Source organism: Hyperolius riggenbachi, chromosome 3 (genome assembly GCF_040937935.1).
Source record: "Hyperolius riggenbachi isolate aHypRig1 chromosome 3, aHypRig1.pri, whole genome shotgun sequence".
Lineage (NCBI taxonomy): Eukaryota > Metazoa > Chordata > Amphibia > Anura > Hyperoliidae > Hyperolius > Hyperolius riggenbachi.
In genome coordinates, this window is record NC_090648.1 from 266358953 (window position 1) to 266383056 (window position 24104).

The 24104-nt window shown below is 42.7% G+C and overlaps 1 protein-coding gene and 1 long non-coding RNA gene across 2 annotated transcripts in view; one reads left to right on the plus strand and one right to left on the minus strand.

Moving 5' to 3' along the window:
* Positions 1–11395, plus strand: part of ABCD2 (ATP binding cassette subfamily D member 2) — an 82078-nt gene extending 70683 nt beyond the window's left edge. Inside the window, exon 10 of the mRNA XM_068276305.1 lies at positions 11032–11395. Within this exon, the coding sequence (XP_068132406.1) occupies positions 11032–11242 (211 nt within the window). The 3' untranslated portion in view covers positions 11243–11395. The remainder of the gene's footprint in view (positions 1–11031) is intronic.
* The window catches only part of LOC137563619 (uncharacterized), a 60340-nt gene that overhangs the window by 6267 nt on the left and 29969 nt on the right, over positions 1–24104 (minus strand). The window lies entirely within an intron of this gene.

The following is a 24104-nucleotide window of genomic DNA, read 5'->3' on the forward strand; positions in this document are numbered from 1 at the left end:
ATACAACCATCTAAACTTTCAAACAATTTAAAAATACAACCATCTAAACTTTCAAACAATTTAAAAATACAACCATCTAAACTTTCAAACAATTTAAAAATACAACCATCTATCATTTTCAAAAAATTAAAAAAAAGGGCAAAAAAACTTGCCCTCCGTAAAACATTCTTGGCAAATGCTTTCGACTTGGTTTGTCTTCCGCTGGCTCAAGGGTCCATCTGACCACAGATGCCTGGTCTGCAAAGCACGGTCAGGGCAGCTACAGCATGGGTCTCAGCAGGCTCCCACTTCGGGCCGCAATCCAACCTTCATTCCCCGCGGTGACAATGGCAGACTTGCCCTCCATAACGGATTCCCGTTAAAGGATTTAAAATTAATTCATTTCAAATACACAGCAGGGCCTCGAAAGTCCGCCTCCTGTATTGTTATTTTTGGTCACTACCTCGGGGCGGGCGTGCATGCCTACCTGCTGCCCTCCTTGGATGTGTAGTGGTAGCCGTTTCTCAGGCTCCACACCGGATTCCATCCCTCATTCCCCGGCCATTACCCGGGGTCACAAATGACAGACTTGCCCGCCTCCATATGATTCTCGTGAAAGGAATGTGGTGTCATCTTTGCCCGCCATAACTGGTTCTCGTTAAAGGATTTAAAGTACATTCATTTCAAATACACAGCAGGGCCTCGAAAGTCCTCCTCCTGTATTGTTATTTTTGGTCACTACCTCGGGGCGGGCGGGCGTGCATGCCTGCCCGCTGCCCTCCTTGGATGTGTAGTGGTAGCCGTTGCTCAGGCTCCACACCGGATTCAAACCTCTCATTCCCCGGCCATTACCCGGGGTCACAATGGCAGACTTGCCCGCCTCCACAGGATTCTCATTGTAGCGGTACTGAACAAGTACACAGCAAGTAGAAAATGTAAATTAAAAACAAAACGTAAGCTTTTTAACAATGCCATGGAAAGTTGAGAAGGAAGTCACACATTACCTGACATCACTGAGTGAGGAAGAGCAATCACGCCATGTTGCGCAGTAGTCCAGCATGGCCGTCACTACACAAACAGCTGTTTGCGGTGCGTTACACAGTGAGTTTGGTGTGTCAGTGTGAAGCAGTACTCTAATTACACTCCCTGTTTGATGTACACACATGCAAGATGTTTGAAAGCACGTTAGGCCTGCAATTTAGCATTCAATGTGATTTCTGCCCTTAAAACGCTGCTTTGCGTCACATCCAGATTTTTCACCGGGACTTTTAGCATGTATCCCACTCCGCCATGCCCCCCTCCAGGTGTTAGACCCCTTGAAACATCTTTTCCATCACTTTTGTGGCCAGCATAATTTTTTCTATTTTTCAAAGTTCGCCTCCCCATTGAAGTCTATTGCGGTTCGCGAATTTTTCCGCGAACCGAACCTTCCGCGGAAGTTCGCGAACCCGGTTCGCGAACCGAAAATCGGAGGTTCGCGACATCTCTACTCCTAAGAGCATAATAAATAAAAGTGTTCAAAGATAAAAAAAATGTCTGAGTCTTAAAGAAATGGTATATTGTGGACTTTCTAGGTTTGGATTTATTTATTAGTTATTGCATTGTCAAGAAAGATTTCTTAAATGGCAGTCACCATGGACCCATCCCTTATGAACTGGTGATTACCATGAAACCTTCTAAAGTACTATGAAGCCTTTTTAGTTATCTTTTTTTCCCCAGTAGATTTTTATTACAAAAAATGGCATAATAAAAGGCATCAGAGAAACATCAGAATAAAAGACTGAGCATAAACAGCAGAATATATATCTATATATTACTGTAGGTTACACATAACTTAAACACATCAAACATAATTATAATCAAAGCAAACAAAAAGGCAACATGACACCCTCTTCCATTGTATAGGCTCTAAAGAAAATGACCAACATCAGAAAATATACCAACAAGCCCAGAAGAGCAATTGGCCTATACATAGGCCTGTTGGTATATAAACAAGAACATAAACAACATATACCACCATAGGGAGATAATGTAATCCTGTCAAAACCTGGAAATAAATCCTACTATTTAACGACCAAAAATAGCTCCTGTCACGCTTGGAGGTGTAATCTCCACAGTCAGCATACAACACATAAGCTGACGTGAAGGAGGTACACACACCAGCACAAGGAATCAGGATATCCCCAGTTTAGTGGAGGAGAGGACTGACTCCAATAGGAGATTGTGGTGCACAGAGCCGGTGCAGATCCGAACAGCCACAAACAACACTTTCGTAATAACGTCTCAGCGCAAAGTAGCGCTGAGCGCATAAACCAGGACTGAGGAGATCAGGACAGGTAGACAGAATTAACGCTTGCTAAACTAGCCACTACTTAGTGACAGCAAGCGTCCACAATAAAACAGACTGGAATGAGGTAGCCAATGCGTTTGCAGCAATGGCGTGCCTCACAAAGACAGGACAGGATAGTCAGGAAATAGCAGGATCAAGATAGATGAACGTAACACAGATAAATATACAATAAGTATGATTTCCTAGCGTATTACAATTCCAGCTATCAATGAAACTATTTGTAACGTCTGACTAACATATGTATATATCGGCAATGAACCGATATATGACATAAGCAGGAACTCTGACTAAGACTGGAGTAATACAGGGAACAGGACTCAGAAGGATTCGCTATCTCTTTGCAGAGATGAACGCAATCCACAAACAGGAACAGGATACTACCTCAGCACGGGTGCTCACGATACGCGCAAACTACCAAAGCGTGCTGGAAGGCTGACTGACTGAACACAGGAAATAAACAGTTCGTGTACGTATATATCAGCGACACTGATGTATCAACGTAACACGAATACAAAGAAAATAACAAAATGCGCAAGTATGCGTATATATTGGCGATGAACCAATATATGACACAAGACAAGCAAGTAACAACTTCTAGAACAAGAGCAGAACTAGGAGGACTCGCTGACCCCTTCGCAGGAGTCAGCGCAGTCCACACGGACTAGGAACGCGGTGGGGCACGAGCAGAGTAACAGACTGAATCTGAGACTATGGTAGCCCATCAAGCATTGCAGGAAGCAGTTCTTTATACTGAGGTCATCCAATGGGAGCAGACCTGCAGATTCCCACACAAGTGAATGGTAATTAATCACAGGCTGACAGCAGGAAAAGGCAGACAATGATATGCAGCCTGCAGGAAAGGGATTGCCCCTCCATTGCAGCAGACAATGTTTGTTTACACAAAAGCATATTAAACTGTCATTAACTTCAGAGCGACTGCAGATGGAATCAGCAACTAGTTTAAGTGCAAACCAAACTATGCAAGAAAATGTATGTAATGACATCAGAACTGCTTGGGTTACAATACCACTGCAGCCAGCAGTAAACGCTGCAGACATGATCATAACATTACCCCCCCCCCCCCCCTAAAAGCGGATACCAGACGCTTTTCAAAACTGAAATTCCCAACAAAACAATCTGACTGATAATTCATGATGACCGGGACAGCCCGGCAAGACCAAATTCCAGAATCAGTCCCCACAAGACTGGACCCATCAGAACCAGAACCTACAGAACCATGCCCGTCAGCACTACAAGCCTCAGTGTGATACCCATCAGAACCACGACTTCCAGAAAAAAAACCCCAGAAACTCTCTGAGCGATACCCACCGCCTTCCCGGGACGGTCCAAAAACGCCAAAGCCTTTGCAATGCCCACCGGAACTGTCCCTACCAACACAAAACCCACCGTTGAACCAGTCCAAGATACCAGGACAAGTTTCCTCAGAGATCTCCCAGAACACTTGGAAGCTCCAAAGAGATCCCCACAGGTCAGAACGCCCCTTAGGCTCACATGGAGAACCATCAAGAACCCCTATGGAACCCAGGGCAACTCTAGAGTCAGGGTCACAAGGACAAACATCAAGATCAGGGTTTTTAGGGACCAGAACCATCTCCGGGCATGCAGGCCAACCGGCAACATCAGAACATGTCTCCACTAGGGAAGCGTGTGAGCACGCCAACACAGACACACTTGGGCACTCTGGCATACGAAGCACATCTGGGCACACCGGCACAAGAGAGACTTCTGGGCATGTCAAGGAACTGCGAACCTCAAAGTCAGTCAAGGTAGGACCGAAACCAGGACTGGGCAAAAAAAAATCATCATGACTAGACTTCACAGTTACTGGATTTTCACTAAAAAATGCAGGATCAGACTTAGATGTCTCTGATTCCAGCAAGGTTATTAACAAATCATATTCAGGGGCATTTACAAGACAGGACAAATCTTCTGATGTATGCACCGAACTAGACAGGGTTCCCATAACTTCTTCTGGACTAGACAGAGACTCATCAAATACACTGGATTGGAGCTCATGAAGGGCTGCAAAACAAGTCAGTAGTGCAGCAATCCCCACTGAACTAGGCAAAACTGAGTAACTCACTGGACAGAAAGGGGACTCTGGAACTTCTGCCACACCGGCCAGAGAACCAGAATTTTCCAGGATACAGGGCTGGGTTTCAGAAACACTCATTAACCCGGACTGAAATTCTGAGATTTCTATTATTTTTTCCAGCGAGTCAGAATTATCCATGTTACAGGGCAAGACTTTTGAAACATTCAGAGGACAGGGCTGGAGTTCCTCGGCTGTTACAACACTGGAGAGGGACTCAACAACATTGGTTAAATCAGACTGTGTACAGGGCAAGGTATCTAACACACTTGCTGACGAGGACAATATTTCAATGGCTTCTGCTTCGCTGGGCAGAAATTCATCAAGTTTTATTAGAGCAGACTGTAATTCCAAAACAGCTGCTAGACAAGTGAATATTACTGCAACACCAACTGAGGTAAGCAGTGCCTCAGACTCCTCTGCTAGAGGGTTTGAAGTATCCAAAGTACTGGGTGAAGCATAAGACTCTGTGACCACAGCTTCACTGGACAGGATCACTGAACAGTCCATATTGCAGGGCAAAACCATGGAAGCACCTGCTGGACAGCATAATGATTCTGTGACCTGAGTTTCATTGGAGAGATCTACTGCACAATTCATGGTACAGGGCAAATTTACTGGAACATTTTCTGAACACGGTAATAATTCTGCGATTTCGGATTCACATAGCAGACGCTCTGAGTTATTCACGAAGCTAGAGTGAGGTGTAGAAACAGGAAGATCAAAACACAATGTTTGCGCATCTAAATCACCATTCAATTGTGAAATTGGAAAATTCAGATGCTGGGGTTCTGAGGTTTCTGGACAGGATTGCTGGGACTCGGAAACTGATGTAGTGCATCTATTGGCATCTGCTGGATCAGACAGGAGTTGAACTTTATTAACACAGGTAATTTCTGCAGAAGTGTTTGCAGAGACAGGCAAGATTTTTCTGGTGTCTGTTTCACTGAACAAAGACTCATGAGTACTGGCTAGGCTGGACTCAGAAGTCAGCAGGACCTCTGGATTCTCTGCTGAGAAATTTGTGCAGGGCAAAGTTAAGAAAGTATCAGTGGCTTCTGTTTTACTGGGAAGTAACACTGAGTTATCCATGGTACAGGGTGGAGTTACAGGAACATTCACAAGACATGGCAGGGACTCAGTAACTGGAGAAGTGGGACAGTCTCCAATTGACAGTGTGTCTTCCCTGGTATCAACTGACTGAATCGCATAAAAATCGTCCAAAATCATTTTACACACATCGATCAATGGAGCCACAAGGTCATACCCACACACACCAGTTTTTATTAGGTTATAGGCAGACTTAATGCATGCATTCAATACTAATTCACTTTTTGCACTGTAAAATTGACAAAATGAACTTGAATCATTCTTCCATTCATTGACCAGAGCTTCCATCTCTCCTTTCTCAAATGGAGGATTCCAAGCATACTTAACAGGCAGATCACAGTTTGCAAATGTGGTTTTGGCAGAAACATACATTGGATTATTTAGCAGGCGATTGGCAGATTTCTTATTCCTAAGGATCTCCAATACCTGTAGCAAGTGTTGGACTGTAGTGTATGCAAATTTTTCTTGCTGCACGAATAGATTGATTTGTTCAATACTCTGTAATATATCCTCATAATCATACTCAGATAATTCTTTTAACCAGTTCACCCCCAAGGGTTTTTATCCTAACGGACCAGAGCAATTTTCAGTTGTCAGCGCTCCTCCCTTTTATTCCCTAATAACTTTATTACTACTTATCACAAGAAAATGATCTATACCTCGTTTTTTTCGCCACCAATTAGGCTTTCTGTGGATAGTACATTTTGCTAAGAATTTTTTTATTCTAAATGCATTTTAATGAGAAAAACAGAAAAAAAAAGAAAAAAAATCATTATTTCTCAGTGTTCAGCCTTTATAGTTTTAAAATTAAACATTCTCCTGTGGATAAAACAAACACGTTTTATTTGCCCAGTGGTCCCGATAATTAAACCGTTTAGATTATGTCCCTACCACAATGTATGGCGACAGTATATTATTTTGAAATATAAGTGGTTATTTTTCTGTTTGTTCTGGCCATAATTACAAGCCCCTATGTAATAAATTAAAATTAATTTTCCCCCATAAAATATAGAATAAAAAAAGCTGAGTCCCTAAGGCAACTATTTTTTTTTTTTTTTAAGCTGATTTTTTTTTTTTTACAAGTGTTTTATTTGGGGGGGAGGGTTGGAAGTGTAATTTTATTAATGATGTGTATATACTTGAAAATGTATGTATTTTGTAAGTGTAATATACTTTTTGGCCACAAGATGGCGCTGGTGAACACTCATAGGACGTGTTCACTTTTTTTTTTTTTTTTTTTACACACTTTATTAAACTGTTACATTTCCTGTTTATGTGAATGGACGTAGCCGCTGTTCGCGGTCACGTCCATTCACTCCAGGCACTGCGATTGGGTAGAGGACTGTTCAGTCCTCTTCCCCAATCGCCCAGCACGGGATCCCGACGGTAATGGCGGCGGTAGCGGCGGACACACGGCGGTAGCAGCGGCGGGAATGCGCGACGTATTAAAACGTCATGTTGCTGTTAATAGCGGTAAGCATGACGTTTTAATACGTTAGGATGGCGGTAAATGGTTAAACAAAAATCTTTATTTTCCCTAGCCAGTGATGAAAGTTCATTAGTAGTTTCATAAGTCCATTTAACTCCCCTGAAAGACAATTGCATTTCATTATCTGTTAATGGCAGAATCTCATTGCAGGTCTGATGCGCAGTCGCTAAAGATAACGATTCTGCAGATTGGACACGTTTCTTAGAACGTTTGCGTTTTGCCTTTGACCTTGCTATTTTTGATGATTTATTCAAAGCTGCAGGAAAATTATCAGTAACACTTTCTGCTTGCTGCTCATTCTTGCAAGCAATTGAAGGAGCAGCTGATTGGCCTGCTGCCAGGAGTTCATTAAGAGGAAAAGGCAATGGATCTATGCGCAACCAATTGTGAATTACAAAAGCTATAAATTGCAAAGGACTTTGTCTAAACTGAGTGTGATCTAAGACATCGATTGCCCAATCAAAAAGTTTGCCCTTAAAAAGAGCACAAACGATCCAATCAGACCAGGTAGAAATTGCAGAAGCCCGAAAGTCGGGATTGGCCAGAACTTTAACCAATTCTGATATAAATTTGTCTGTAACTTCAGGACCAAGCTTTTCAAATTTTTTAAAGGAGCAGGACCCCTGACAAACAGTGTCATAATTTCTGGAAATTCCCCCCACAATAGGGATTGGTAATGGGGCTACCATAATGTCACGCTTGGAGGTGTAATCTCCACAGTCAGCATACAACACATAAGCTGACGTGAAGGAGGTACACACACCAGCACAAGGAATCAGGATATCCCCAGTTTAGTGGAGGAGAGGACTGACTCCAATAGGAGATTGTGGTGCACAGAGCCGGTGCAGATCCGAACAGCCACAAACAACACTTTCGTAATAACGTCTCAGCGCAAAGTAGCGCTGAGCGCATAAACCAGGACTGAGGAGATCAGGACAGGTAGACAGAATGAACGCTTGCTAAACTAGCCACTACTTAGTGACAGCAAGCGTCCACAATAAAACAGACTGGAATGAGGTAGCCAATGCGTTTGCAGCAATGGCGTGCCTCACAAAGACAGGACAGGATAGTCAGGAAATAGCAGGATCAAGATAGATGAACGTAACACAGATAAATATACAATAAGTATGATTTCCTAGCGTATTACAATTACAGCTATCAATGAAACTATTTGTAACGTCTGACTAACATATGTATATATCGGCAATGAACCGATATATGACATAAGCAGGAACTCTGACTAAGACTGGAGTAATACAGGGAACAGGACTCAGAAGGATTCGCTATCTCTTTGCAGAGATGAACGCAATCCACAAACAGGACCAGGAACAGGATACTACCTCAGCACGGGTGCTCACGATACGCGCAAACTACCAAAGCGTGCTGGAAGGCTGACTGACTGAACACAGGAAATAAACAGTTCGTGTACGTATATATCAGCGACACTGATGTATCAACGTAACACGAATACAAAGAAAATAACAAAATGCGCAAGTATGCGTATATATTGGCGATGAACCAATATATGACACAAGACAAGCAAGTAACAACTTCTAGAACAAGAGCAGAACTAGGAGGACTCGCTGACCCCTTCGCAGGAGTCAGCGCAGTCCACACGGACTAGGAACGCGGTGGGGCACGAGCAGAGTAACAGACTGAATCTGAGACTATGGTAGCCCATCAAGCATTGCAGGAAGCAGTTCTTTATACTGAGGTCATCCAATGGGAGCAGACCTGCAGATTCCCACACAAGTGAATGGTAATTAATCACAGGCTGACAGCAGGAAAAGGCAGACAATGATATGCAGCCTGCAGGGAAGGGATTGCCCCTCCATTGCAGCAGACAATGTTTGTTTACACAAAAGCATATTAAACTGTCATTAACTTCAGAGCGACTGCAGATGGAATCAGCAACTAGTTTAAGTGCAAACCAAACTATGCAAGAAAATGTATGTAATGACATCAGAACTGCTTGGGTTACAATACCACTGCAGCCAGCAGTAAACGCTGCAGACATGATCATAACAGCTCCATAGGCAAGTTTAAGCATGTAGTTTTGGAAGGAGGAGAGGGTGAGAGTACCCATGGCCCTAATACAATCATATGCACCAGGTGGAAAAGAGGAAAGAACTATAACCTGCAATTAGGCTTCCACGAAGTAAAAACCTAGAGAGTATAGGGACATGACATCTGCATTAGCAACCACTAGGCCAATCCATTTGGTACAACTGAGAAATAAAGTGAAGGAGCTATTGGAACTGAGAGCAGATTCTACAGCTAAATTATGGTCCACAATATTTTTAAATAGGCTGTTAAATAGGAAGGTATCAATTCTGCAGTAGGAAGCTATGAGGTTTTTTTGCAGCACAAAGTAAATTGGAAATGACAAGTCTTTTAGGAGTAGGTATGGAATCCATACCTACATGGATGAGTGCCAGTTGGGGTGATAATAGAAATGGAAAATTGAGATAATGCTGAATGGTTTTGGAAACAAAATCCTATAAGGGTTGTTTAACTGAGAAAATAACTATTCCCAAAAGACATGAAGATAGGGTGCCATATTGGTTACAATTACTCCAACACAGGTTAGAGTGTGAGGGGGAAAATGAAGCCTATCTCTTTGGGGTATAATGCCATTTCAGCATGATCTTTTAAAACATTTCCCAGTTACTGAGACATTTTGAATATTTTTGGATGGAGTCTGAAGCTTGAGATAGGCGTCTAGAGGATATTTAGACTCTAAGGGCCCTTTTCCACTAGCGCGTTTGCGCTAGCTGAATCGCAAAACCGCAAACCGCTAGCGATTTTACAATCGCTACGGTTTGCTTTTTAACATAGGAATCGCGGTAGGTCATTTCCACTACCGCGATTCGTTTTTTACTTGATCGCGATCGCGCCGCGGAGCGACTTTTGCCGCGATTTTGCTATGCAGTGCATAGCATAGCAAAATCGCGGCCGCAAACGTCGGGAAAACGGCGGAATTGCGATTCAGCAATCGCTAGCGTTCAGCGCGAACGCTAGCGACTGCTAGTGGAAAAGGGCCCTTAGGTTGTTGGTCCATGCCAGGCAATATTGATTAAGGGTATTTGGTGTTAAAAGGGAGTGGCTCCTTGTACCACAGTCGCATCCCCCTTTTGACTGGAAAAAAATTAGTTAGGTAATGAAGGTGGGACTAGTTTATGGGCCTAGTTGGTATGATACATTCTCAAGTAAGTAACATACTGGGTTGGAGAAAGGTTAAAGGTATCTTGAGGCATCTCCTTTTAGTGATTTTTATAGCATTTGAAGTGCTCATGCTGATTGACAGACAACAAACCACAATGTTGCACACAGTGCTATTAGTTCCTATTGAGTTCCTAGTATTCGATTTTTAATAGTATTCTGATTTAATACTAAATTACAGTTTCCTCAACAATAATGTACAATATAGATATGTGGACACTTCTGTAGTTTTAAAAGAAAAACAAAACATTTTTTACATGTCTTTTCTCCATCATACCTTACACAGTATCCACTTATTGTAAGACTTCATTCTTTTCAGCTATACCACATGGTCTGCTGCACTCATTTTAGCAAACAAGGCTACATGGGTCCGTGACAGGTTCTGCTGCATTTTAATATTTCTCCATATAATCCTAACTGCAGCAAACATAGACATTAACCCCAACTGCCCACCTGATCAAATAAGGTTCCCTATTGGTGCAAATGCAGGCTTAAAAGGTATGTGGGCTTACCTATCCATATAGCTTAAACTCCACTTCTTTCCTATGCAGAGTTAGAGCTATACGCAGGAGAGTGGCAGGGAAAATGGCTTTGGTCACTGAGATTGATTGGTACTACTATAGAAAAAAAAAACAGATGCCGCTGGACCTGTGACAGCTTAGCTGATAAATTTTAATACAGGCCAATTTTAGCATCACACACCAGTAATAATGTATGTAGACTTCATGATTCTTTCCAGAGACTGACAATTTGACCATGTCTCCACAGGAAATATCATACCCATTTACTGCAGTTTGATGGAGAAGGAGGTTGGCGTTTTGAGCAACTGGACACTGCTACACGCTTATCACTAAGTGAAGAGAAACAGAGACTTGAGTCACAGCTTGCTGGGATACCAAAAATGCAGCAGAGGCTGAATGAGTTATGTAAAATTCTAGGAGAAGATTCTGTTCTTAAAACCAGTTCTGAAGATTACTAATTTATTTCATCAGTCAGTGTTCTGCACATAACCTATATTTTTTCAGCAAGAATAAAGATTATGAATAATAATAATATATGAATGTACTCTATGCATGGACTACTGCTTTTGGATTTGGGCTGAAGAAAAATAAATTATGTAAATAAAAATACATGTACAGGAAATATATTGTTTTTATGCATCTTATTAGAAAATATTGATTATACAATGGAAATTGTGATATTTACTACCTCCAACAGTTGTTAAGTAGAAATTTTACAAAGATATAATTTTTTGTTGCACTGTAGCAAAGATAAAACAATACCAAAAATAACAATAATAAATATACAGATCTCCCATTGCCCGCACATTTCTGCTTACAGGGAAATAGCTTAAGAAATCTTCTCGTCACTGTATTAATGGGTGGCTTCAAATCGCATAAGGAAAGAAACAAAAGAGACAAAATGTATACATTTATTCAAAATTGTAGATGAAGGTTTAAACAAGGATTCTAATTTCTTGTGCTGGTACGATGGAGTTTAAATGCCACATTTTTTGTTATTTTTAATTTTGTGTGCTGATAAGATTTTTCTTAATGTGACGCTGAAGCAAAAAAAAAAAAACTCATGATATAATGAATTGGTTGTGTAGTACGGACAATTAATAGAACATAAGTAGCAAAGAAAAGTGTCATATTTTTATTTTCAGGTATATAGCTTTTTTATGAAATTGCATCATTTTCTAATAATTGCAGTTTCCACAATGCACTGAGCATTTTAAATTATTTCACAGAGCAGGCTAATTGACCCTTTGAACTTTTCTCTGCAGAAAAACCATAAATAAAGAAGAAATAATGAGAGACAGTTGAGATAAGAGCTTCAAAAGACAGTGCAGAGCTCTCAGAAGCTCTTTTGCATAGCTAACATGTGACGTTTCTTAACTCTTCATGTACTGTAAACAATGTGAGACTCATAGCTGTGCTAATAATGTTTTATTTCTCAGTAGTACTACACATACAAATCATTATATAATAAGTTTATTTTTACTTCAGATTCCCTTTAATGTCTTTTTAGCCTCTTACAAATATTGTATGTACTCCTAAGGGCTTGTACACACTAACTCACTTGGTGGAAGGCTGGGTCAGGAGACAAGCTTATAGAATGCATTACCAGTAGATTCAGGTAAACAAATAAGACAAGTCAGGTTAAGAGATTCAACTCTTTTGACAACAGAAATAGTTCTGTTGTCAAAAGATTCGGATCTTTTCACCCGACTCTTATTTGTTTTCCTGTACAAACGTGACAGGCCAATCAAAGTGCGGGGATCACATCCTACGAAGACACTGGACCCGACGGTGCTCAGGGTGGGATTAACCACTTCCCAACTGAGGGGTTTTACCCCTTGACCACCAGAGCAATTTTCACCTTTCAGCGCTCCTTCCATTCATTCGTCTATAACTTTATTATTACTTATCGCAATGAAGTGAACTACTGTATATCTTCTTCTTTTCACCACCAATTAGGCTTTCTTTAGGAGGGACATTATGCCAAGAATTATTGTATTCTAAATGTGTTTTAATGGGAAAATAGGAAAAAATGTGGGAAAAAATGTATTATTTTTCAGTTTTTGCCCTTCATAGTTTTGAAATAATGCATGCTACTGTAATTAAAACCCATAAAATGTATTTGCCCATTTGTCCCAGTTATAAAACCGTTTAAATTATGTCCCTATCACAATGTTTGGCGCCAATATTTTAATTGGAAATAAAGGTGAATTTTTTTCAATTTTGCGTCCATCCCTAATTACAAGCCCATAGTTTATAAAGTAACAGTGTTATACCCTCTTGACATAAATATTTAAAAAGTTCAGTCCCTAAGGTAACTATTTATGTATTTTTTTTAATTGTATTTTTTTTTTTAATTAAAAAAAATAAAATTGGGGAGTGTGGGGGGTAAGGAGTTAATTTTTGTGTGTAAAACAAATTTATTTGTATGTGAAAAATGCTTTAGGGTGTAGTTTTACTATTTGGCCACAAGATGGCAACAGTAACTTTTTGTTTAATGCGACCTGCAAGCGTCAGGAAGTACTAGGAGGCTGAGAATTATTTTTTTTCACAATGATCGCGTTGCTTATCGGAGAAGCAACGGATCATTGCAGGGCTTAGATCAACGAACGGGAATGGATTTTCCCGTTCATTGATCTCCGGGCGAGCGGCCGGCGGCGTGTTTACGAGCGGGAGTGCGCACTAGAGGGAGCGTGGGCAGCGGCGGGAGCGCGGAAAGTACGGATTTATCCGTCCCTGGTGGTGAAAGGATGGAAAAAGGGATGGAGAAATCCGTACGCGTGGGGGTAAAGTGGTTAAAGGAGTGGCCGGTACTTAGAAAGGAGCAGGCGTAAGTTAGCAGTGCATGCTACGCAGCACTACAGCGAGTAGCATGCGCACAGGATTTTTTAATTGCACTGCTCAATTTAAGTTGCGCTGTAGTGAATCAAGAGAGTGAAAACCTTCTTCTCGACCTCAGTCCTCTATAGCCCACCATAGAGAAAATATCTATGGTGGGTTATATTAAGAGTTGGGAATCTTTAATTGGTGCACTCTGTATGTTTGTTGAAATCCATGACGAAAGTAAGTTATTGTTTAATAGCACAATTTTTATTCTTACTCATGGTCTTTTTTTATTTATTATGCTCCAATCTAAAGCTCTTGTCGGATGAATACTCTTATAATAGCAGAAGGTGCCAGGTGCCGACATACCTCCATGTCTTTTTTTCTAGGCATGGTAGAATAGGCAATACTACGCCATAATTTTGACCAGATAAATTCTTGGAAGAGCCAGCCCCATTCAGTGGACCATTTGTTAGGAAGGGCCAGACTCTATAGTAAAAACATGACCTTGGAGAAGATCATCATCTTAATAGTAGTGATTCTTCCCATTATGCTGAACCTAGAGTGATCACATTACAGAAGAGCATCCCTGCTATCAGAATTATACAGGTTATTATAGTTGAAGTTATAAAAAGCATCTGAATTGGAGCATTCTATGATGTCCAGATGTTTAATTGTCGACTAGAAATTTTTAGTTATTCATTTTATATAATATAATACAAGCTATAATGGTTGAAACAGACCAAACATCTCTGTAGAGATACACTCAGATTGGATTTTGACTTTCCCTCTATTTGTCACCAGGCCAGAGATGCTGTGGTCATTTTGCATTGCTCTTATCAGGGGTCTAAGACTCAGATTGAACAACCCTGGTGGACACCATTTGCTAATTTAAACATGTCTGACAGATAGCCATTGTCCTTAAAGTGGATCCGAGATAAACTTTTACTCATTGCATAATTGTGTTCCTTTCATATAGTTTATAGGGCATTCCTCAAGCCAAATACTTTTTTTTGTTTTAATACTCTTACTTCCCTATAAACTAAACACGCCTCACCCACAGCTCCTTTAGTGCCGTGGCACTGTAGCAAGGGCTTATGGGAGCTCAGTCTGGGCAGGAGGAGGAGGAGGTTACTAGTCACTGATTTCAGAGGCAGAGGGGAGGAGGGAGGAGGAGAGAGGACTGAATTTACACACAAAAAATTCCAGAGGGTCCGCACACTCTAATGTACCATGTCCTGTTTATTCAAAAAATGTGACACACCATTCCACAACCAACGAGTCGTTTCGGGGCCCCGTGGGGTCCCCTTTGTCAAGGCTACAGTACAGTAGGCCCCGGGGCCCCGAAACGACTCGTTGGTTGTGGAATGGTGTGTCAAGTTTTTTGAATAAACAGGACATGGTATATTAGAGTGTGCGGACCCTCTGGAATTTTTTGTGGATTACAAATATTGGTCCAGCACCTCACTAGTGGTGTGCGACTTCTCTCTCTGTGCACTTGAATTTACACACAGGCAAGCTGATAGCATCTCCAGCCCTCATCCTGTGACAATGGCCTCGATTCATAAAAGTGCCTGCGAGCGGGGAAAGTCGAGCGGGGAAACACCGCTGTCGGTATTTCCGCCTTCAGGGAGGTAATTCATAAAAATGTTGCCTGTTGTGACAGGCGTGCGGAGATACTCCGCTGTAGGCAGGCGTTAGGCTGTCCTACGCATGCGGAAACAGGAGAAGCAGGCGGAATCCCTCCGTGCGGTGTTCTCTCTGCAGCTGCTTGGGAGGTCTGTCCCATTCACTGCACTGTATTCCGCACGCTTCTCGCCACATCAGAGGTAGCGGTAATACCCGTCCGCATACCGCTACCTCTAATCTTTATGAATTGACATTTGTTACTTTTGCTGTGATAATCACCGCGCAAGGCGGTGATTGATCACTCTGCTTGTGGATGTCGGCTTTTCATGCGGAAAAAGCCTTTATGAATACATATTTTGCTGTGTGGTCGGTAAATCGAGCGGCTTTCTGCATTTCCTCATGCGGAAATGCTTTATGAATCGAGGCCAATGTGACAAACAGAACATGGCTGCCCTGATTGTATCACAGGAATAAATAATCATAATAAATCATAAGCTGTTTGCAGCTAGATATACTGTGTAAACTATCTAAACTTTGGATAAGATATATAGACAAGTTACTTGTTATAGTTAGTTTTTCATCTCGGATCCACTTTAACCACTTCCCGACCGCCGTATATACAAATGGCGGCCGGGAAGTGCACCCCGCAAGGACGGCCGTATAGACAAATGGCGGCGGTCCTTGTAGGGGCATGGGCGGAGCGATCGCGTCATCAGTGACGCGATCCTCCACCTCCGCCTGGCGCCGCTCACCCGCCGCAACATCCCGCCGGCCATACGGAAGCGCCGGCGGGATGTTAACCCGACGATCGCCGCATACAAAGTGTATAATACACTTTGTAATGTTTACAAAGTGTATTATACAGGCTGCCTCCTGCCCTGGTGGTCCCAGTGTCCGAGGGACCACCAGGGCAGGCTGCAGCCACCCTAGTCTGCACCAAGCACACTGATTTCCGCCCCCCCCTGCCCCAGATCGCCCACAGCACCCATCAGACCCCCCCCTGCCCACCCCCCAGACCCCTGTTTGCACCCAATCACCCCCCTAAACACCCATCAATCACTCCCTGTCACTATCTGTCAACGCTATTTTTTTTATCCCCCCCCTGCCCCCTGCTCCATCCTGATCACCCCCCCACCCCTCAGATTCTCCCCAGACCCCCCACCCCATGTACTGTATGCATCTATCCCCCCTGATCACCTGTCAATCACCTGTCAATCACCCATCAATCACCCCCTGTCACTGCCACCCATCAATCAGCCCCTAACCTGCCCCTTGCGGGCAATCTGATCACCCACCCTCACCAATAGATCGCCCGCAGATCCGACATCAGATCACCACCCAAGCGCAGCGTTTACATCTATTCTCTCCTCTAAACACCCACTAATTACCCATCAATCACCCCCTATCACCACCTGTCACTGTTACCCATCAGATCAGACCCTAATCTGCCCCTTGCGGGCACCCAATCACCCGCCTACACGCTCAGATTGCCCTCAGACCCCCCCTTATCAATTCGCCAGGGCATTATTTACATCTGTCCTTCCCTGTAATAACCCACTGATCACCTGTCAATCACCCATCCATCACCCCCTGTCACTGCCACCCATCAATCACCCCCTGTCACTGCCACCCATCAATCAGCCCCTAACCTGCCCCTTGCAGGCAATCTGATCACCCACCCACACCAATAGATCGCCCGCAGATCCGACATCAGATCACCACCCAAGCGCAGTGTTTACATCTATTCTCTCCTCTAAACACCCACTAATTACCCATCAATCACCCATCAATCATCCCCTATCACCACCTGTCACTGTTACCCATCAGATCAGACCCTAATCTGCCCCTTGCGGGCACCCAATCACCCGCCTACACGCTCAGATTGCCCTCAGACCCCCCCTTATCAATTCGCCAGTGCAATATTTACATCTGTTCTCCCCTGTAATAACCCACTGATTACCTGTCAATCACCTATCAATCACCCATCAATCACCCCCTGTCACTGCCACCCATCAATCACCCCCTGTCACTGCCACCCATCAATCACCCCCTGTCACTGCCACCCATCAATTACCCGCTGTCACTGCCACCCATCAATCAGCCCCTAACCTGCCCCTTGCGGGCAATCTGATCACCCACCCACACCAATAGATCGCCCGCAGATCCGACGTCCGATCACCTCCCAAGTGCAGTGTTTACATCTGTTCTCTACCCTAAACACCCACTAATTACCCATCAATCACCCCCTGTCACTGCTACCTATCAGATTAGACCCCTATCTGCCCCTAGGGCACTCAATCACCCGCCCACACCCTCAGAATGCTCTCAGACCCCAGCCCTGATCACCTCGCCAGTGCATTGCTTGCATCTATTCCCCCCTCTAATCACACCTTGAGACACCCATCAATCACCTCCTGTCACCCCCTAACACACCTACCCATCAGATCAGGCCCTAATTTGCCCTGTGTGGGCTCCTGATCACTCGGCCAAACCCTCAGATCCCCCTCAGACCCCCTTCCGATCACCTCCCCAGTGCATTGATTGCATCTATTTTCCCCTCTAACCACCCCCTGAGACACCCATCAATCACCTCCTGTCACCCCCCTAGCACTCCTATCCATCAGATCAGGCCCAATACAACCTGTCATCTAAAAGGCCACCCTGCTTATGACCAGTTCCACAAAATTCGCACCCTCATAGACCACCTGTCATCAAAATTTGCAGATGCTTATACCCCTGAACAGTCATTTTGAGACATTTGGTTTCCAGACTACTCACGGTTTTGGGCCCGTAAAATGCCAGGGCGGTATAGGAACCCCACAAGTGACCCCATTTTAGAAAAAAAGACACCCCAAGGTATTCTGTTAGGTGTATGACGAGTTCATAGAAGATTTTATTTTTTGTCAAAAGTTAGCGGAAATTGATTTTTATTGGTTTTTTTTTCACAAAGTGTCATTTTTCACTAACTTGTGACAAAAAATAAAATCTTCTATGAACTCGCCATACACCTAACGGAATACCTTGGGGTGTCTTCTTTCTAAAATGGGGTCACTTGTGGGGTTCCTATACTGCCCTGGCATTTTAGGGGCCCTAAACCGCGATGAGTAGTTTAGAAAACAAATGCCTCAAAATGACCTGTGAATAGGACGTTGGGCCCCTTAGCGCACCTAGGCTGCAAAAAAGTGTCACACATGTGGTACCGCCATACTCAGGAAAAGTAGTATAATGTGTTTTGGGGTGTATTTTTACACATACCCATGCTGGGTGGGAGAAATTTCTATGTAAATGGACAATTGTGTGTAAAAAACATCAAACAATTTACAGAGATATTTCTCCCACTTAGCATGGGTATGTGTAAAAATACACCCCAAAACACATTATACTACTTCTCCTGAGTACGGCGGTACCACATGTGTGGCACTTTTTTACACCCTAAGTACGCTAAAGGCCCAAAGTCCAATGAGTACCTTTAGGATTTCACAGGTCATTTTGCAACATTTGGTTTCAAGACCACTCCTCACGGTTTAGGGCCCCTAAAATGCCAGGGCAGTATAGGAACCCCACAAATGACCCCATTCTAGAAAGAAGACACCCAAAGGTATTCCGTTAGGAGTATGGTGAGTTCATAGAAGATTTTATTTTTTGTCCCAAGTTAGCGGAAAATGACACTTTGTGAAAAAAACAATTAATATCAATTTCCGCTAACTTGTGACAAAAAAATAAAAACTTCTATGAACTCACCATACTCCTAACGGAATACCTTGGGGTGTCTTCTTTCTAAAATGGGGTCATTAGTGGGGTTCCTATACTGCCCTGGCATTTTAGGGGCCCTAAACCGTGAGGAGTAGTCTTGAAACAAAAATGACCTGTGAAATCCTCAAGGTACTCATTGGACTTTGGGCCCCTTAGCGCAGTTAGGGTGCAAAAAAGTGCCACACATGTGGTATCGCCGTACTCGGGAGAAGTAGTACAATGTGTTTTGGGGTGTATTTTTACACATACCCATGCTGGGTGGGAGAAATACTGCTGTAAATGGACAATTGTGTGTAAAAAAATCAAAAGATTGTCATTTACAGAGGTATTTCTCCCACCCAGCATGGGTATGTGTAAAAATACACCCCAAAACACATTATACTACTTCTCCTGAGTACGGCGATACCACATGTGTGGCACTTTTTTGCAGCCTAACTGCGCTAAGGGGCCCAAAGTCCAATGAATACCTTTAGGATTTCACAGGTCATTTTGAGAAATTTTGTTTCAAGACTACTCCTCACGGTTTAGGGCCCCTAAAATGCCAGGGCAGTATAGGAACCCCACAAATGACCCCATTTTAGAAAGAAGACACCCCAAGGTATTCCGTTAGTAGTATGGCAAATTCATAGAAGATTTTATTTTTTGTCACAAGTTAGCGGAAATTGATTTTAATTGTGTTTTTTCACAAAGTTTCATTTTCCGCTAACTTGTGACAAAAAATAAAATCTTCTATGAACTCACCATACTCCTAACGGAATACCTTGGGGTGTCTTCTTTCTAAAATGGGGTCATTTGTGGGGTTCCTATACTGCCCTGGCATTTTAGGGGCCCTAAACCGTGAGGAGTAGTCTTGAAACTAAATTTCTCAAAATGACCTGTGAAATCCTAAAGGTACTCATTGGACTTTGGGCCCTTTAGCGCAGTTAGGGTGCAAAAAAGTGCCACACATGTGGTATTGCCGTACTCAGGAGAAGTAGTATAATGTGTTTTGGGGTGTATTTTTACACATACCCATGCTGAGTGGGAGAAAGATCTCTGTAAATGGACAATTGTGTGTAAAAAAAATTAACAAATTGTCATTTACAGAGATATTTCTCCCACCCAGCATGGGTATGTGTAAAAATACACCCCAAAACACATTATACTACATCTCCTGAGTACGGCAATACCACATGTGTGGCACTTTTTTGCAGCCTAACTGCGCTAAGGGGTCCAAAGTCCAATGAGCACCTTTAGGCTTTACAGGGGTGCTTACAATTTAGCACCCCCCAAAATGTCAGGACAGTAAACACACCCCACAAATGACCCCATTTTGGAAAGTAGACCCTTCAAGGTATTCAGAGAGGGGCATGGTGAGTCCGTGGCAGATTTCATTTTTTTTTGTCGCAAGTTAGAAGAAATGGAAACTTTTTTTTTTTTCTCACAAAGTGTCATTTTCCGCTTACTTGTGACAAAAAATAATATCTTCTATGAACTCACTATGCCTCTCAGTGAATACTTTGGGATGTCTTCTTTCCAAAATGGGGTCATTTGCGGGGTATTTATACTATCCTGGAATTCTAGCCCCTCATGAAACATGACAGGGGGTCAGAAAAGTCATAGATGCTTGAAAATGAGAAAATTCACTTTTTGCACCATAGTTTGTAAACGCTATAACTTTTACCCAAACCAATAAATATACACTGAATGGGTTTTTTTTTATCCAAAACATTGTTTGTCCACATTTTTCGCGCTGCATGTATACAGAAATTTTACTTTATTTGAAAAATGTCAGCACAGAAAGTAAAAAAAAAATCATTTTTTTGCCAAAATTCATGTCTTTTTTGATGAATATAATAAAAAGTAAAAATCGCAGGAGCAATCAAATAGCACCAAAAGAAAGCTTTATTAGTGACAAGAAAAGGAGCCAAAATTTATTTAGGTGGTAGGTTGTATGAGCGAGCAATAAACCGTGAAAGCTGCAGTGGTCTGAATGGAAAAAAAGTGGCCGGTCCTTAAGGGGTAGAAAGCCCTAGGTCCTCAAGTGGTTAAAGCATGCTGAGTGATTTGTATATAAATCAGTAATTCCATTGATAAACATAGGGTCTATTCCAATCTTCTTTAGTATATTTATTAAAAAGGACCTGGAGAGATGTCCGAAGGCCTTTTCTACACTATGTCAATTGTGGCCAAGATTGCTTCTTGGTCATTAGGCTTGCAGTTGTCAATAAAGTTTACGGTCGTATAAATTATCATTTATATTTCATATTATACTTTGTCTGGTTCACCTTAAAGAGACTCCGTAACAAAAATTGCATCCTGTTTTTTATCATCCTACAAGTTCCAAAAGCTATTCTAATGTGTTCTGGCTTACTGCAGCACTTTCTGCTATCACAGTCTCTGTAATAAATCAACTTATCTCTCTCTTGTCAGACTTGTCAGCCTGTGTCTGGAAGGCTGCCAAGTTCTTCAGTGTTGTGGTTCTGTGATGCATCTCCCCCCTCCAGGCCCCTCTCTGCACACTGCCTGTGTATTATTTAGATTAGGACAGCTTCTCTCTTCTCTCTTATCTTTTACAAGCTGGATAAATCCTCCTCTGAGCTGGCTGGGCTTTCACATACTGAGGAATTACATACAGGCAGAGCTGTCTGCACTCTGCAGGAAGAAACAGCCTGACACTTCAGTGGAAGATAGCTGCAGGGGGAAAGAAACACACAAATGATCTCTTGAGATTCAAAAGGAAGGGTGTATACAGCCTGCTTGTGTATGAATGTATTTTCTATGTGTGGACATACTGTACATCAACCTACTTCCTGTTTTGGTGGCCATTTTGTTTGTTTATAAACAAACTTTTAAAAACTGTTTTTAACCACTTTTAATGTGGTGAGGAGCGGCGAAATTGTGACAGAGGGTAATAGGAGATGTCCCCTAACGCACTGGTATGTTTACTTTTGTGCGATTTTAACAATACAGATTCTCTTTAAAGCATTCTATAGAAAGTCTAGGTCAGGTATGAAATACAAAACTTTCTGTACATTGCCTGAAATGATTCAAGCATTCTATAGCATTCCCAGATTTCTTACATTGCCTGTTACATACATATATCCCTTACCCATGTGTATAATGTGGTCACCATGTAGACTTTGTGAATGTATAGCAGAGACAGGATAACGTGATCAGAATGATGGTGTCATCTTTAACCATCTCAGGGCGTCGTGTGTAAGGATCTATAGTGCACTTGCGGCTCTCCATCCCTGATGTGGCCTAGATTCTATGCTGGCAGTGTTCCGGGGACCCGAGCTTGCGCAGCCGCTAATTCAGCTGTTATGTAACAACGGAGCTTCTTCCTATCGGTAAGGGGCCAGTTTTTTTTGCAATACCTATCGATGTACTATAGGGTTCACATTTCTACTGGGAAAGTAGAATTCAACACCAGTAACGCCTGCACAATTTGCATGTATCGTAATGCATTGTGTATGTGAACACAGTTGCTTGCATAGCCATGTTATCCTGTGGTACTCACCCCTGCTATTCACAGTGTACACATTTTTCTGTTTGTGCTGTTGAGACTGACAGCTTGCTTATTTCCAGACACCATGCACATTTTTGTTATTACCATTACATTGTGCTGCGGTCATTTTTGCATACTGTATATACTCGCGTATAAGCCTAATTTTCAGCCTAAAAAATGTGCTGAAACGTTCCCCCTCGGCTTATAAGCGAGTCAGTGGAGCAAAACAGATGGTGGAGCAGGTTTTGTTAATGGCCGAGGAGCGTAAGGATTGTGCACTAGTGATCCTGCTCTTACCATCTTCCTCCCTGCTGTGTCTGTGCCCCCCATCCCCTGCAACATGGTGTGCTGAGTGTGATGCTCAAGACTACCTGTGTCCCCTGGCTTGTGGAGAGGAGCGTGCAAGCAACATGTCAGCGTTGCAAATGATCAGGGATTCTTCCTGTGTGGCAATCCCTGTGTCTCATATCTATGACACCATCTACCGGCTTCTTGAGACACAGCTGTATGATCCTGGGCACATCTGGCTATCAGGAGTGGGGCTGACTTGTACTGGGGGAATATCTGGCTACTGTGGAGGGGGCTATATTGGGGAGGGGGATTATATATGAGTCAATCACTTTTTCCTGGTTTTTGAGTGAAAAGAGGGTACCTCGGCTTATACACGAGTCGGCTTATATGCGAGTATATACAGGTATATTCAGACATGGTTTGTGGAAAAACGTATAAGTTTAAATGTCCTGCAAATGTCATCCTTACTCTTTGAGCAATAGTACAGGTGTGTTGTAAGTGTCAATCTACATTTACAAGTAAATAGCCAGGCGTTTTTACTCCAAATAGAGGGGAGGTAGGGCCAGGTGCCAGAAGTGGAACAATGCGTGGTCTTAAGGACGGCTTCACGGGACATCATACTGCAGGTAAATATAACTTCTTCTTACAGCAATGCTGCAGGTTTTGTTAATCAGTCTGGAGGTCCTCTTTAAAGCTAGGTTCACAGCATTCCTATTTTTACAGTGTTTTCCTTGTAAAAACAGGAGCGCAATAGAGGGAAAAAGTGGCATTGAAGGTCATTTGAGTATTATGTTATGCATACAGTGAAACATAGTCAATGAAAAGTATGCTTCACTGCCACTGTTAACGCTTGAATTATGCAATAACACACTGCATGCACTGCATCGAAATACTGTACACCATTGGATCTCATTACTCTAGATGCACGCTGGACTTACAATTGCAGTTCGATTTTGTGTCGATTTTGTGATGCCTCCGTTACATTAAATTGTAAGTGCCTTTCTAATAAATTCATTTAATTATGCTGTACCAACAGCAACTGAATACATCCAGGACAGCAAAAATGTATTTGAAAATGTACTCACTCAAGGAAGGAGTTGCAGTCAAAGTGTACCAGAGACATCCTAAAAGAAAGATACTTAACTGGGGCTTGCTCCAGCCCCTTAAGCATCGCTGAGTCCCTCGCCATGCCTGTGTTCAGCCACAATCAGCCCTGGTAACTGGCTAAGTCGCGCCAGTTGGGGTCTTCTGCTCATGCACGGAGGTCCACACATGCACAGAAGACCTGATTTACTTACTGGGGCTGATTGTGGCTGAATGGAGGTACGTGGGAG